This window comes from Acanthochromis polyacanthus, chromosome 8, assembly GCF_021347895.1.
Source record: "Acanthochromis polyacanthus isolate Apoly-LR-REF ecotype Palm Island chromosome 8, KAUST_Apoly_ChrSc, whole genome shotgun sequence".
NCBI classification, from domain to species: domain Eukaryota; kingdom Metazoa; phylum Chordata; class Actinopteri; family Pomacentridae; genus Acanthochromis; species Acanthochromis polyacanthus.
This window is the reverse complement of record NC_067120.1, coordinates 3,169,056-3,182,643: the sequence shown is the minus strand read 5'-3', so window position 1 is coordinate 3,182,643 and position 13,588 is coordinate 3,169,056. Positions and strand designations below refer to the sequence as shown.

At 40.7% G+C, this 13,588-nt stretch overlaps 2 protein-coding genes across 2 annotated transcripts; one reads left to right on the top strand and one right to left on the bottom strand.

Moving 5' to 3' along the window:
- Positions 1-3,178: 3,178 nt before the first annotated feature.
- Positions 3,179-5,446, bottom strand: LOC110947170 (zona pellucida sperm-binding protein 4-like). The gene is made up of 8 exons (XM_051952611.1): positions 5,043-5,446; positions 4,737-4,921; positions 4,547-4,644; positions 4,207-4,364; positions 3,928-4,120; positions 3,653-3,839; positions 3,484-3,559; positions 3,179-3,369 (listed from the first exon to the last, which is right to left on the bottom strand). Exons 1-8 carry the CDS (start codon positions 5,062-5,064, stop codon positions 3,272-3,274), a joined length of 1,017 nt encoding a protein of 338 aa, XP_051808571.1. The 5' UTR covers positions 5,065-5,446; the 3' UTR covers positions 3,179-3,271.
- Positions 5,447-11,190: 5,744 nt separating this feature from the next.
- LOC110956552 (zona pellucida sperm-binding protein 3-like) lies at positions 11,191-13,054 on the top strand. Its single transcript, XM_022202139.2, has 6 exons — positions 11,191-11,683; positions 11,804-11,922; positions 12,150-12,253; positions 12,454-12,631; positions 12,740-12,857; positions 12,968-13,054. Exons 1-6 carry the CDS (start codon positions 11,240-11,242, stop codon positions 13,052-13,054), a joined length of 1,050 nt encoding a protein of 349 aa, XP_022057831.2. The 5' UTR covers positions 11,191-11,239.
- The last annotated feature ends 534 nt before the right edge of the window (positions 13,055-13,588 follow it).

Genomic DNA, 13,588 nt, shown 5'->3' with positions numbered 1-13,588 from the left:
TTTCCCACTCCCAGGCAGGAGGCCTAGAGGAAAACCAAAGAGGAGGTTTATGGATTTGGTTAAAGAGGACATGAAGGTAGTTGGTGTGAGAGAAGAGGATGCAGAAGACAGGGTTAGATGGAGGCAATTGATTCGCTGTGGCGACCCCTGAAGGGAAAAGCTGAAAGGAAAAGGAGTGTCTGTTGTCGATTTATTAAAAAATTCTTTCTTTCTTTCTTTCTTTCTTTCTTTCTTTCTTTCTTTCTTCTATTATATATATATATATATATATATATATATATATATATATATGTGTGTGTGTGTGTGTGTGTGTGTGTGTGTGTGTGTGTTTAATATAAATATATAACAGCAAAAATATATATACAGTGCCTTGTGAAAGTATTCGGCACCCTTGAACTTTTCAACCTTTCGCCACATTTCAGGCTTCAAACATAAAGATATAAAATTGTAATTTTTTTGTCAAGAATCAACAACAATTGGGACACAATCGTGAAGTGGAATGAAATTTATTGGATATTTTATACTTTTTTAACAAATAAAAAACTGAAAAGTGGGGTGTGCAATATTATTCGGCCTCTTTATTTCAGTGCAGCAAACTCACTCCAGAAGTTCAGTGAGGATCTCTGAATGATCCAATGTTGTCCTAAATGACTGATGATGATAAATAGAATCCACCTATGTGTAATCAAGTCTCCGTATAAATGCACCTGCTCTGTGATAGTCTCAGGGTTCTGTTTAAAGTGCAGAGAGCATCATGAAGACCAAGGAACACACCAGGCAGGTCCCAGATACTGTTGTGGAGAAGTTTCAAGCCGGATTTGGATACAAAAAGATTTCCCAAGCTTTAAACATCTCAATGAGCACTGTGCAAGCAATCATATTGAAATGGAAGGAGTATCAGACCACTGCAAATCTACCAAGACCCGGCCGTCCCTCTAAACTTTCACCTCCAACAAGGAGAAGACTGATCAGAGATGCAGCCAAGAGGCCCATGATCACTCTGGATGAACTGCAGAGATCTACAGCTGAGGTGGGAGAGTCTGTCCATAGGACAACAATCAGTCGTACACTGCACAAATCTGGCCTTTATGGAAGAGTGGCAAGAAGAAAGCCATTTCTCAAAGATATCCATAAAAAGTCTCGTTTGAAGTTTGCCACAAGCCACCTGGGAGACACAGCAAACATGTGGAAGAAGGTGCTCTGGTCAGATGAAACCAAAATGGAACTTTTTGGCCACAATGCAAAATGATATGTTTGGCGTAAAAGCAACACAGCTCATCACCCTGAACACACCGTCAAACATGGTGGTGGCAGCCTCATGGTTTGGGCCTGCTTTTCTTCAGCAGGGACAGGGAAGATGGTTAAAATTGATGGGAAGATGAATGGAGCCAAATACAGGAGCATTCTGGAAGAAAACCTGTTGGGGTCTGCAAAAGACCTGAGACTGGGACGGAGATTTATCTTCCAACAGGACAATGATCCAAAACATAAAGCCAAATCTACAATGGAATGGTTCACAAATAAACGTATCCAGGTGTTAGAATGGCCAAGTCAAAGTCCAGACCTGAATCCAATCGAGAATCTGTGGGCAGAGCTGAAGACTGCTGTTCACAAATGCTCTCCATCCAACCTCACTGAGCTCAAGCTGTTTTGCAAGGAAGAATAGGCAAGAATTTCAGTCTCTCGATGTGCAAAACTGATAGAGACTTACCCCAAGCGACTTGCAGCTGTAATTGCAGCAAAGGGTGGCGCTACAAAGTATTAATGCAAGGGGGCCGAATAATATCGCACGCCCCACTTTTCAGGTTTTTATTTGTTAAAAAAGTTTAAAATATCCAATAAATTTCGTTCCACTTCACGATTGTGTCCCACTTGTTGTTGATTCTTGACAAAAAATTAAAGTTTTATATCTTTGTTTGAAGCCTGAAATGTGGCGAAAGGTTGAAAAGTTCAAGGGGGCCGAATACTTTCACAAGGCACTGTATATATATATATATATATATATATATATATATATATATATATATATATATACATACATGTATGTTTGACTTTGACTCTGCCTGGCAACAAATTCATGGCTGAAATGTGATTGGTTACATGCTTTAATATGAAAATGCATGTCTGGAAGCAGCACAGCCAGGGGAAAAGACCATTATGAGTTACTAAAAAAGTATTTAATAATGATTCATGGACAAAGTATAACGAACATCAGTCTGTGAGCCAGATGTTGTTTTTAGGCCACCACTGGTGTATTCATATATTTACTGGTGGCCTAAAAAATATCTGGCTTCCTTTCATAGCTTTTCCTATGGCTGTGCTGCTTCCAGATATGTATTTTCATATTAAAGAATTTAATGTATACTTTAATAATACCCTCGTAGTATGCCCTCCAGCAAAAAACCTGCATTTCATTTAAAAATGCCAGTATTGACACTTAGAGTTGATACTTTGAGGAATACTGTTGCCCACTGTGATAGATCTTCCTTCAGTGACGCTCATCTGTTTATTCAATGACTTGAAATACATGATTAAAAACACCACATATCTTGCAGAAGTCATTTTGACACCCAAAGGGACCCAAAAGGATTGGATTATTCTCTGAATATAACATTTGGAAAATGCATCTCCATGTTTCCAAGCTCATTGCCAATGTTTCATTTTTTACGCTTTAGTTTGAGGTGGGTGAAATGCAATTTTGTGTGCAGTTATTTGGCTCTGGAGAATCCTGCTTAAACAAAGGCTTTCCCCAAAAAACCTTTGATGAAATCCATCGATGATCTCAATTTCTTACAGATCTTTACTCAGTCTGATTATCTCTCCTCAGCTTTCTGGAAATATAGGTGGTTTCCGTGCCTTTTGCAAAACATTGCACTATTCCACACTTGTTATCTTCAGCTGATCTTTATCACTATCAGTACATCATGAGAACTCTGACTTGCTTGATAATATTGCATGCCCTCTTGAACTTGGTTTCTCTTTAATTAATATAATCCAGCAAACGACTTAACAAAGCTGTCTGAAATTGTTACTACTTATCTCAAAAAAACAAGACATTCAAAGAGAAACTAAAAAGTAAATGTTTATGTTGCTGAAATTCTATGGAGAAGCAGTGTGGTGTAAAAATGCATTGGAATGATGATTTTTAAGAACACATACGAAATAATTAGACAACACATTCAGCAAGTTGAAGATTTACTTGAAGCTCAGGGATTTTTAAGCAATCATCAGGAACATAGATGTCATGATAAGAATGTTTGTCTGAATGTTGTTACTCAGTACTTGGGCTAGTGATGCTAATCCCGCCACTGCTGACCATGGTTGTCTCTGGTCTGACGATTTTCTGGACCGAACCAGCAATCTCTCTCCCTGTGAACAATGCATAGCAATGGTCAGTTACAACAGACCTGAAGTCAGCCAGATACAAGATGATCCAAACACACTTTAATGGTGTTAATAAATTGTGAATGCTGTACTACTTACTCTTTCTGCTGCATCTTGGTTCACAGTTATTTGTAAGAGAAGGTTGGCACACAGCTGCGTCACAGTGGATGTACATCTGGTCAAAAAACACACCATTAGCAAATATGCTCACAAGAAAAAAAAAGGAAAATGATGTCAAAACAAATCACATTTTCACTGAATCCTATACCAGTTCTCTGAGAGGAATCGGACCCTCTGGCTCCGCAGCCCCTTTCTTGCTGGGAGTCTGTCCACCTGTAGCTACAAAAGTGAACATCTTGAAAACAAATCGTCTGTAATGAGATGGGTATGTGAGTCCTGACGAGGAATCCACAGGGATCAGTCTTGTCAGGTAACGGTCATCACGGTAAGGGCAGCTGTGACAGGAGGAGAGAGTTTACAGTGTGGCTTGAAAAAAATGTGGTAAAATTTGATCCAAATCAGACCAAGACTGCTTAATCTTACCCATTAATCAGCAAGTCCCACTGAGGAAGACTGTAAGGGTTGGGGTCGCTAGTTACCCAGCATCTTCCCAGAGTTAAAACAAGGTTGGGATCAGTCCTCTCCAGCATTCGGACCTCAACGTAAACAGGATCTCTGAGCACCTTTAAGATGGGGTATTCTGCATCCTGGTAAAAGGAGTTGTAGGCCACCAACTCTGCCCCAACAAAGAGACTGGTTAGTGACAGGGTTACTGCCAAATGAGGCAAATGAGTCTGCACAAAGCACGACTTTCACACTAACCTTCGTTACAGCCCTTGGTATTACACACTCCATTGCCCAGCCTGAGCTCCACACGCAGAGGTCCAGGAGCTGCAACTGGAATTGGTGCAGGAACCTTACTAACCTCAACCACCAGAGCTGCAACTGTGGTGCCAATATATTTGCACTGCACAAGTAACCTGAGACGACAAAATAAAAAGTATGCCGGTCAGTCAGTAAAAAAACATTTGAATGAGGTTTAACTGATTAAGTCTGATCTGTCTTTTTTATACTGCTTTAAATCTTTTGGTCTTCGCCAAGACATACCAGTTGTTTAGCCTACATTGTAACCATGCAGCCTTTAAGAAATTAAAACTTGTACTCATAGTAGGTGTCCCTGGTAATGGCTCCATAGGGTCCAACAGCCACTTCGTATGAGGAAGTCATCCTGTTCTCGTATGTTAAAGTGCCAGGCTCGTCCTGTAGCATGTTGGCAGTATTTAAATCTTACTATTACCTGATGAAAATGAACACAATTCAAAATGAAGAGTTAAAAGAGTCACAACCCTTACCGTCACAGTAGTGCCACAGGCAGTGACAGGGAACTGGTAGATAGCAAAAGCAGAAGTGGTGCCAACAGGGGCACAGATCGGCTCGTTTCCAAGGAAAGAAATAGTCTCCAAATCGATGCTGGGCAGGGTGGCGTCTCTGGCTAACACGATGATGAACTGGCCATCCTTGGTGCACTGAAGAGTCACTGAGACCAACAAATAAAAAATGAAAGTCTCGTGCTAATGCTATATACTTTCAACATTAAAAGCAGAGTTGTATATGTATAAAGTTGTGTGAAAAAATCTGAGGGAGAGAGAAATACTTACCAGCTTTGCCATAATAGCACATGCGTCCATCAAAGCAGCAGTCGATGGCATCGCATTCTAAAGCAGTGAGCCCAGGAGCACCGCACTGTATCTTGTACTGCTCAGCCACTTCACAAGTGTGGTATGATGGAGGGGAGTCCGGAGGCGGCGGAGGAAGATGAGGCTTCTGGGGAGGCTGTTGAGGCTTCTGGGGAGTCTGCGGAGGCTGAGGATACTGAGGACTTGGGGGCTTAGGCGTCTGGGGCCGCTGAGGATCCCTCGGCGGGGGTATTTTGGAGGATTATCTGGCTTTTGAGGCCGCTGAGGTTGTTGTGGAGGTGGTTTGTATTGCGGAATCTGAGGAAGCTGGGGGTCCTTGGAAAATTGAGCCATAGCCAGACTGCCAAGCAGGGCAGCTGCTAGAAAATAAAAAATCGGCTTCATTGCCATGGCTGCACAGCACAAAGTGATTTGCAACAGACACTAGATGCTGTGAAAACTATGGTGCAATATGCCGACTTTTATAAGATATGGAGAACACTGGTTTGTTGACATTGCAGATGGTGTTTGCTCTCCACAGCTGCCAATCAGATGCTCCAGTTACTGATTGGTCTGTGGTGATGCACTGAAGAGATGAGCATATTGCCAAAAAATGTCACAGTGTAATGTCAGGCACAAACTACCAGGCTATGCGAGCAAACACATTATCATGTGTACAGGAATATTTATTGATTGCTGTCTACAACAGTTTTGCCACAGAGAGCCAACTGATTGTTATCGATCCTGAATGAATAAATTCCATCTTGTTAGAATGATTACAAAACAAAAACCTTCACTGGGTCTTGATGACCTGCAATGTGCTGGTTACTCTACAAACAAACATCTCTTGTTATCTTTAAGTTTGACATTGCTCAAAATCTAGAACAGGATGAAATGACATGACTGGAATTAACAGGTCATCAGAAGGTATATGGCAAAACCCTTCCAATGTCCAGCTGTTTGGAGTAACTTTTCCTAAAACGTTATAGAATTAGTTTTATCCTTACATGAGGAAAAAGAAAGAAAGCACAGAACAAGAACTTACGTGGACAAAATTGTTGGTACCCCTCAGTTAAAGAAGGAAAAACCCACAATTCTCACTGAAATCACTTGAAACTCACAAAAGTAACAATAAATAAAAATTTATTGAAAATTAAATAATCAAAATCAGCCATTACTTTTGAATTGTTGATTAACATAATTATTTAAAAAAACAAACTAATGAAATAGGGCTGGACAAAAATGATGGTACCCATAACTTAATATTTTGTTGCACAACCTTTTGAGGCAATCACTGCAATTAAACGATTTCTGTATTTGTCAATGAGCGTTCTGCAGCTGTCAACAGGTATTTTGGCCCACTCCTCATGAGCAAACAGCTCCAGTTGTCTCAGGTTTGATGGGTGTCTTCTCCAAATGGCATGTTTCAGCTCCTTCCACATATGTTCAATGGGATTCAGATCTGGGCTCATAGAAGACCACTTTAGAATAGTCCAACGCTTTTCTCTCAGCCATTCTTGGGTGTTTTTGGCTGTGTGTTTTGGATCGTTGTCCTGTTGGAAGACCCATGACCTGCGACTGAGACCAAGCTTTCTGACACTAGGCAGCACATTTCTCTCCAGAATGCCTTGATAGTCTTCAGATTTCATCGTACCTTGCACACTTTCAAGACACCCTGTGCCAGATGCAGCAAAGCAGCCCCAAAACATTACTGAGCCTCCTCCATGTTTCACCGTAGGGACAGTGTTCTTTTCTTCGTATGCTTGGTTTTTGAGTCTATGAACATAGAGTTGATGTGCCTTACCAAAAAGCTCCAGTTTGGTCTCATCTGTCCAAAGGACATTCTCCCAGAAGCTTTGTGGCTTGTCAACATGCATTTTTGCAAATTCCAGTCTGGCTTTTTTATGAGTTTTTTTCAGCAGTGGTGTCCTCCTTGGTCGTCTCCCATGAAGTCCACTTTGGCTCAAACAACGACGAATGGTGCGATCTGACACTGATGTACCTTGGCCTTGGAGTTCACCTTTAATTTCTTTGGAGGTTGCTCTGGGCTCTTTGGATACAATTCGAACGATCCGTTTCTTCAATTTGTCATCAATTTTCCTCTTGCGGCCACATCCAGGGAGGTTGGCTACTGTCCCGTGGGTCTTGAACTTCTGAATAATATGAGCCACTGTTGTCACAGGAACTTCAAGCTGTTTAGAGATGGTCTTATAGCCTTTACCTTTAAGATGTTTGTCTATAATTTTTTTTCGGATGTCCTGGGACAATTCTCTCCTTCGCTTTCTGTTGTCCATGTTCAGTGTGGTACACACCTTTTCACCAAACAGCAGGGTGACTACTTGTCTCCCTTTAAATAGGCAGACTGACTGATTATGAGTTTGGAAACACCTGTGATGTCAATTAAATGACACACCTGAGTTAATCATGTCACTCTGGTCAAATAGTTTTCAATCTTTTATAGAGGTACCATCATTTTTGTCCAGGCCTGTTTCATTAGTTTGTTTTTTTAAATAATTATGTTAATCAACAATTCAAAAGTAATGGCTGTTTTTGATTATTTAATTTTCAATAAATTTTTATTTATTGTAACTTTTGTGAGTTTCAAGTGATTTCAGTGAGAATTGTGGGTTTTTCCTTCTTTAACTGAGGGGTACCAACAATTTTGTCCACGTGTGTATCTGAAGCCTTAATATGAATGAACTATGTTAAGCGGATGTGTACATGTGTGGTTGAATTCTTAAAAAAATGTACTTCAAGCACTGCATGAATATTTTTTAGTTCAAGAAAGAATTATAGACAGTATAAAGTCCCATTGTGAGGTGTTTTTTAAAAAAACTAAGAGTAAGTTATTCCATACTGCTCTTGTTTTGTTTTCGCTCTTTTCCCCATGTGACTGTATGCATTTCTTACGACGTGACTGTAAGTGACAGAAAATCTGTTTTTGTTGTTTACATATGTTCTAAATGAGGCTCATGCAAACAAAAGTCTCTTCTTCTTGTTCCTTTTTGGTCATGGAATGTGTAAGTGCAATTGTGTCATTGCTTTTTCTTTTATTTATTTGTTCTGTCACGTCCATATTTTCTACCATCAAATATCTACACAGTGGCTATAAATGTAACTTATTTTATCCTAAATGTTGTTCTCACTAGCATGGTTTTGTTACAGATATCTTTAATTTCCCATGGAAGTAATGAATCTGAAAGTATTTCAAAATGAAATAATATATATATATATATATATATATATATATATCAGAAATTGCATAGCATTTTATGGCAATTGTATTTTGTATTTATATTGGCTGGTTTCATAGTTTATTCATCTGAATCTAATCTGTATGTTAAATGAAGTGAAATTTCAGAAGTGAAATCTTAGATCTGAAAACATGTGATCACAGCAGATTAAGACACTGACAAAATATTTTATTCTGCTATGATTAAGTCCCGAATAAACAAAAGTTTTCTCTACTTTTACAAACATGGCTAATGTTTGTCTTCTTGATTTTTTCCCAAAATTTTTCACCAAATTCTTTAAAATTTTTAAAGCTTGTCAAAGAAAATCTTCAAAATTGCGCAACAGATAAAAATAAATCTACAAAATAAAACAATTTTGTGAAAAAAATGCAGTGATTTTTGAAACCATACAAATTAACAAGTAAACGTAGTAAAATCTCTTGTGGAGATTGTATATACACTGCTTAAATAAATTAAAGGAACACTTTGAAAACACATCATATTTCAATACGGGGAAAAAGCAAACTGGATATTTACATTGATATGGACTAGATAATGTGTTAGGAATGACAAGATGCCACATTGTTTGATGGAAATGAAAATTATGAACCCCCAAGAGGGCTAAATTCAAGACACCCCAAAATCAAAGTGAAAAACTGATGTGGCAGGATGGTCCATCTTTCTGAAATTCCTTGGCAGCAGCTCAAAATGGTATTCAGTAGTTTGTACGGCCTCCATGTGCTTGTATGCATGACTGACGATGGCGGGACAAGCTCTGAATGAGACGACAGATGGTGTCCTGGGGTATCTCCTCCCAGAACTGGACCAGGGCATCACTGAGCTCCTGGACAGTCTGAGGAGCAACCTGATGGTGTCAGATGGAACAAAAAATAATGTTCCAAAGGTGTTCTATTGGATTCAGGTCAGGTGAGCATGGGGGCCAGCTAATGGTATCAGTTCCTTCATCCTCCAGGAACTGCACGAGTTCTCTTACCACATAAGGTCGGGCATTGTCGTGCACCAGAAGGAATCCAGGACCACTGCACCAATGTAGGGTCTAAAAATGGGTTCAAGGATTTCATCCTGATACCTAAAGGCAGTCAGAGTGCCATTGTCCAGCCTGTAGAGGTCTGTGCGTCCCTCCATGGATATGCCTTCCCACACCATCATTAACTCACCACCAAACCGGTCATGCTGAACAATGTTACAGGCAGCATAACATTCTCCACGGCTTCTCCAGACCCTTTCATGCCTGTCACATGTGCTCAGGGTGAACCTGCTCTCATCTGTGAAAAGCACAGCGGCACCAGTGTTGGACCTGCCAATTCCTGTGTTTTATGGCAAATGCTAACCGAGCTCCACGGTGCCGGTCAGCGAGCACAGGGCCCACTACAGTACGCTGGGCCCTCAGACCACTCTCATTACATCTCTTTCTGATTGTTTGATCAGAGACATTCACACCAGTAGTCTGCTGGAGGTCATTTTGTAGAGCTATTGCAGTGCTCATCCTGTTCCTCCTAGCACAAAGGAGCAGATACCTGTCCTGCTTATGGGTTGAGCACCTTCTACAGTCCTGTCCAGCTCTCCTAGACTAACTGCCTGTCTCCTGGAATCTCCTCCATGCTCTTGAGACTGTGCTGGGAGACACAGCAAACTTTCTGGTAATGGCACGCATTGATGTTTCATCCTGGAGGAGTTGGACTGCCTGTGGAACCTCTGTCGGGTCCAGGTATCGCCTCCTGCTACCAGAAGTGACTCTGACCCTAGCCAAATGCAAAACTAGTGAAAAACAGTGAGAAAACATTAGGATGGAAAAAATGTCAGTGGCCTTCACCTGTAAACTCATTCCTGTTTTGGGGGTTGTCTCATTGTTACCCCTCTATTGCATCTGTTGTTAATTTCATGAACACCAAAGCAGCTGAAACTGACTAAAAACCACCTCTGTTACTTACTTAACCAGATCAGTATCCCACATGTTTGACTGACTTGATGCAATACTTAGATTAAAAAGTGTTCCTTTAATTTTTTTGAGCAGTGTATATAAACAAATAACAAATAGAAGAAAGATTGATTTGAATCAGTTTTGACAATCTACATGAATTTACTGTAGAGTATACTAATAAAGTAATTTTTCATTAAATAATCTGACCAAAAATGTCACTAAAGTGAGGAATCTTATGAAGAATACACTCCTCAAGCACTTTTTGCCAGAACAATGAGAAGATGTGTAATGACCTTAGCTATCAGTGAAACACTTTGGTAAACCTAACAGTTCTCATTAAATCAAAACTAGTCAACTTCTCAAACCAATGAAACCCTATGTTGAAATAAATCAAGACGTTTTCACTTTTCTTCTGCCTCAATAATGTTTTCCTTCCGTATTCACGTATTTAACATTTTCTACCATCTTGAAGTTCAATGGACTTGGTGCAGGTGAATCTGACACTTGTTCTCTCTGTTGGTTAATTTTTAGGTGATACTGGTTGGAGCCATATTGATTCACAGACCTTCACAAAATGTACTTTGGCATTACTATGAGTTTGAGCGGTCATGTTGAGGACAGATAAACCTAACCCAGGGTCAGCATGACTTTTTGTTGACCACTACTTTCTGAGTACATGTTTTATAACAATTTTTTATGGCTTTTCTCATTTGTTTGAAGAAAATACAACTGTAGCAATTGGCTTGAAACAGTCATATTTTATTCCTGAATTAACTGATAATGTGCAGCCTACCCACCTGCAGAGGCTGTCGTAGGTTTTTATCGGCAACTACAATCTTTCATTCGCTGAGGTTTGCCCTCATGAAGCCTGACCGGGAATGGTCAACTGAAGGGGCGGGAATGTAATGGAAGTAAACAGATTCCCGGTATTATAAAAGTAGGTGTGAATTTGCACCTACTTTACAGCATCTAGTGAACTCCTCAGATCACTCGCTGTTGTGAAGATGAGGTGTCCTGCTGTTTGTCTTGTGGCTCTGGCCTTATTGGGCAACTTCTGTGATGCTCAGTGGGCACCTGGTACTAGTTACAAGCCCGCGAAACCAGGATACCAAAAGCCAGCGGAACCCCCCTCGAAAACTTACGAGCCCCCACAGCAAAAGCAGACATTTGAAAAACCACTTACCTGGACATACCCTGAAGATCCTAAGCCTGAACCCATACCTGAAGTGCCATTCGAGCTGAGGTATCCTGTTCCTGCCGCAACTGTTGCTGTTGAGTGCAGAGAGAGTGAGGCTCATGTGGAAGTCAAGAAGGATTTTTTTGGAATTGGCCAGCTTATCAATCCGGCCGACCTAACTCTGGGAAACTGTGGTCCTGTCGCAGAGGATAATATCGCTAAAGTGTTGATTTATCAATCAGCACTCCACGATTGTCAGAGCACATTAATGGTAAGCACAATGCAAAATGTCAGTCACCGAAAAAAAAAATAGAATGAAATGAAAAATGTAGAGAATATTAGACATGTTCATATGTGATTCTGTTTTTTACTGTGTACATGTCTTTACTAGACGACAGAAGACTCTCTTGTCTACACCTTCACTCTGAACTACAATCCCCAGCCTGTGGGCACTTCTCCCGTGGTGAGGACAAGCAAAGCTGCTGTAATTGTGGAATGCCACTACCAAAGGTACGTAGACTGTCAATATAATGTGTCTCAGTAAACAAACCAAACATGAACAGATAAAATTACAGAATTATCCTAATGTGTAACATCATCTGCTGTGTTTTAAATAAGCAAATCCAGCTCCAATAAATGAACGAATCTCATAATAGAATATTCTAATGGCCAGTGCACTTTGCTGTGAGGATTACTTGAGTTTGCTGTATTTTAAGGAAACATGTCTAATCACTTAGGAAGCACAATGTGAGCAGCCTTTCTCTCAGTCCCGTCTGGGTCCCATTCTCTGCGGTTAAGGTGGCAGAGGAATTCTTATACTTCACCATGAGACTCATGACTGGTAAGTTTAAGATCAATCTATCAACATATGTTTAAACTTTTATGCTGTGCAATGTTCTAGACACACACACAAACACACACACACACACACACACACACACACACACACACACACACACACACACACACACACACACATACCTACATACATACATACATGCATATATATTTGCATTTCAAATGTTGCATCCTATTGCACAGATGACTGGCAATATGAGAGGCCAAGCTACCAGTATTTCCTGGGCAACCTGATTAATATTGAGGTTATCGTCAAGCAGTACCTCCATGTTCCCCTCCGTGTTTATGTGGACCACTGTGTTGCTACTCTTTCATCTGACCAAACCTCCAGCCCCAGATATGTCTTCATTGACAACCACGGGTAAAGTCGTTTAATGGGTATTTCCTTACAGTGAGAAAAAACCACGGCAAACTTCAAAACATTCATATTTATCTCTAACATTGCTTTGTGTGGTTTCCTCATGTGCAGGTGTTTGGTTGATGCCAGAATCACAGGCTCTTCCTCAAAGTACGTGGCTCGCCCTGCAGAAAATATGCTGTGTTTCCAGTTGGAGGCCTTCAGATTCCAGGGTGCTGACAGTGGATTGGTAGCTATTCATCTACAAGGCTGAACTAATTTTCTAATCAGTTTCTGTTGCACCACTAGTGCTGCAGTGTTGCATCTTATAATATCCCAACCACTCTGTTATTCCAACAGCTCTACATTACCTGCCAACTGAAAGCAACGTCAGCCGCCTATCCTGTTGACAGTACCCACCGAGCATGCTCCTACGTTAATGGGTAAGTCTGGTTGTGTTCATGTGTGTTGGTGATAATAATTGCTTTGGTATTGACTGTTTACATTTCTCTCTCTACCAAGGTGGAGAGAGGTCGGAGGAACTGATTCAGTTTGTGGCTCCTGTGAGCAGCCTCATTTCGCAGGATCTGGCAGTTCAGGGATTGTAACTGGTAGCTGGGGTACCACCGGTGGAGCAAACCCATCTGGTGGTAGTTCAGGGACTGGAACTGGTAGCTGGGGTACCACCGGTGGAGCAAACCCATCTGGTGGTAGTTCAGGGACTGGAACTGGTAGCTGGAGTACCACCGGTGGAGCAAAGTCACCCGGTGGTGGTGGAAGGAAGATGCGCGATGTGTCTCAGACTGAAACTCAGACTGAAAGTATGTTATATGAAGATCAATCATCTAAAGTATTTGATGTCTTATTGTTAACATTTTTGCAGAATTTTAATACATTTCAGAGTAGATGTTGCATTACAAGACGACAGTGATGCCTCCCATGCTATAACATGAATTCTGTCTGCCTTTCTCAGTTTTCGAG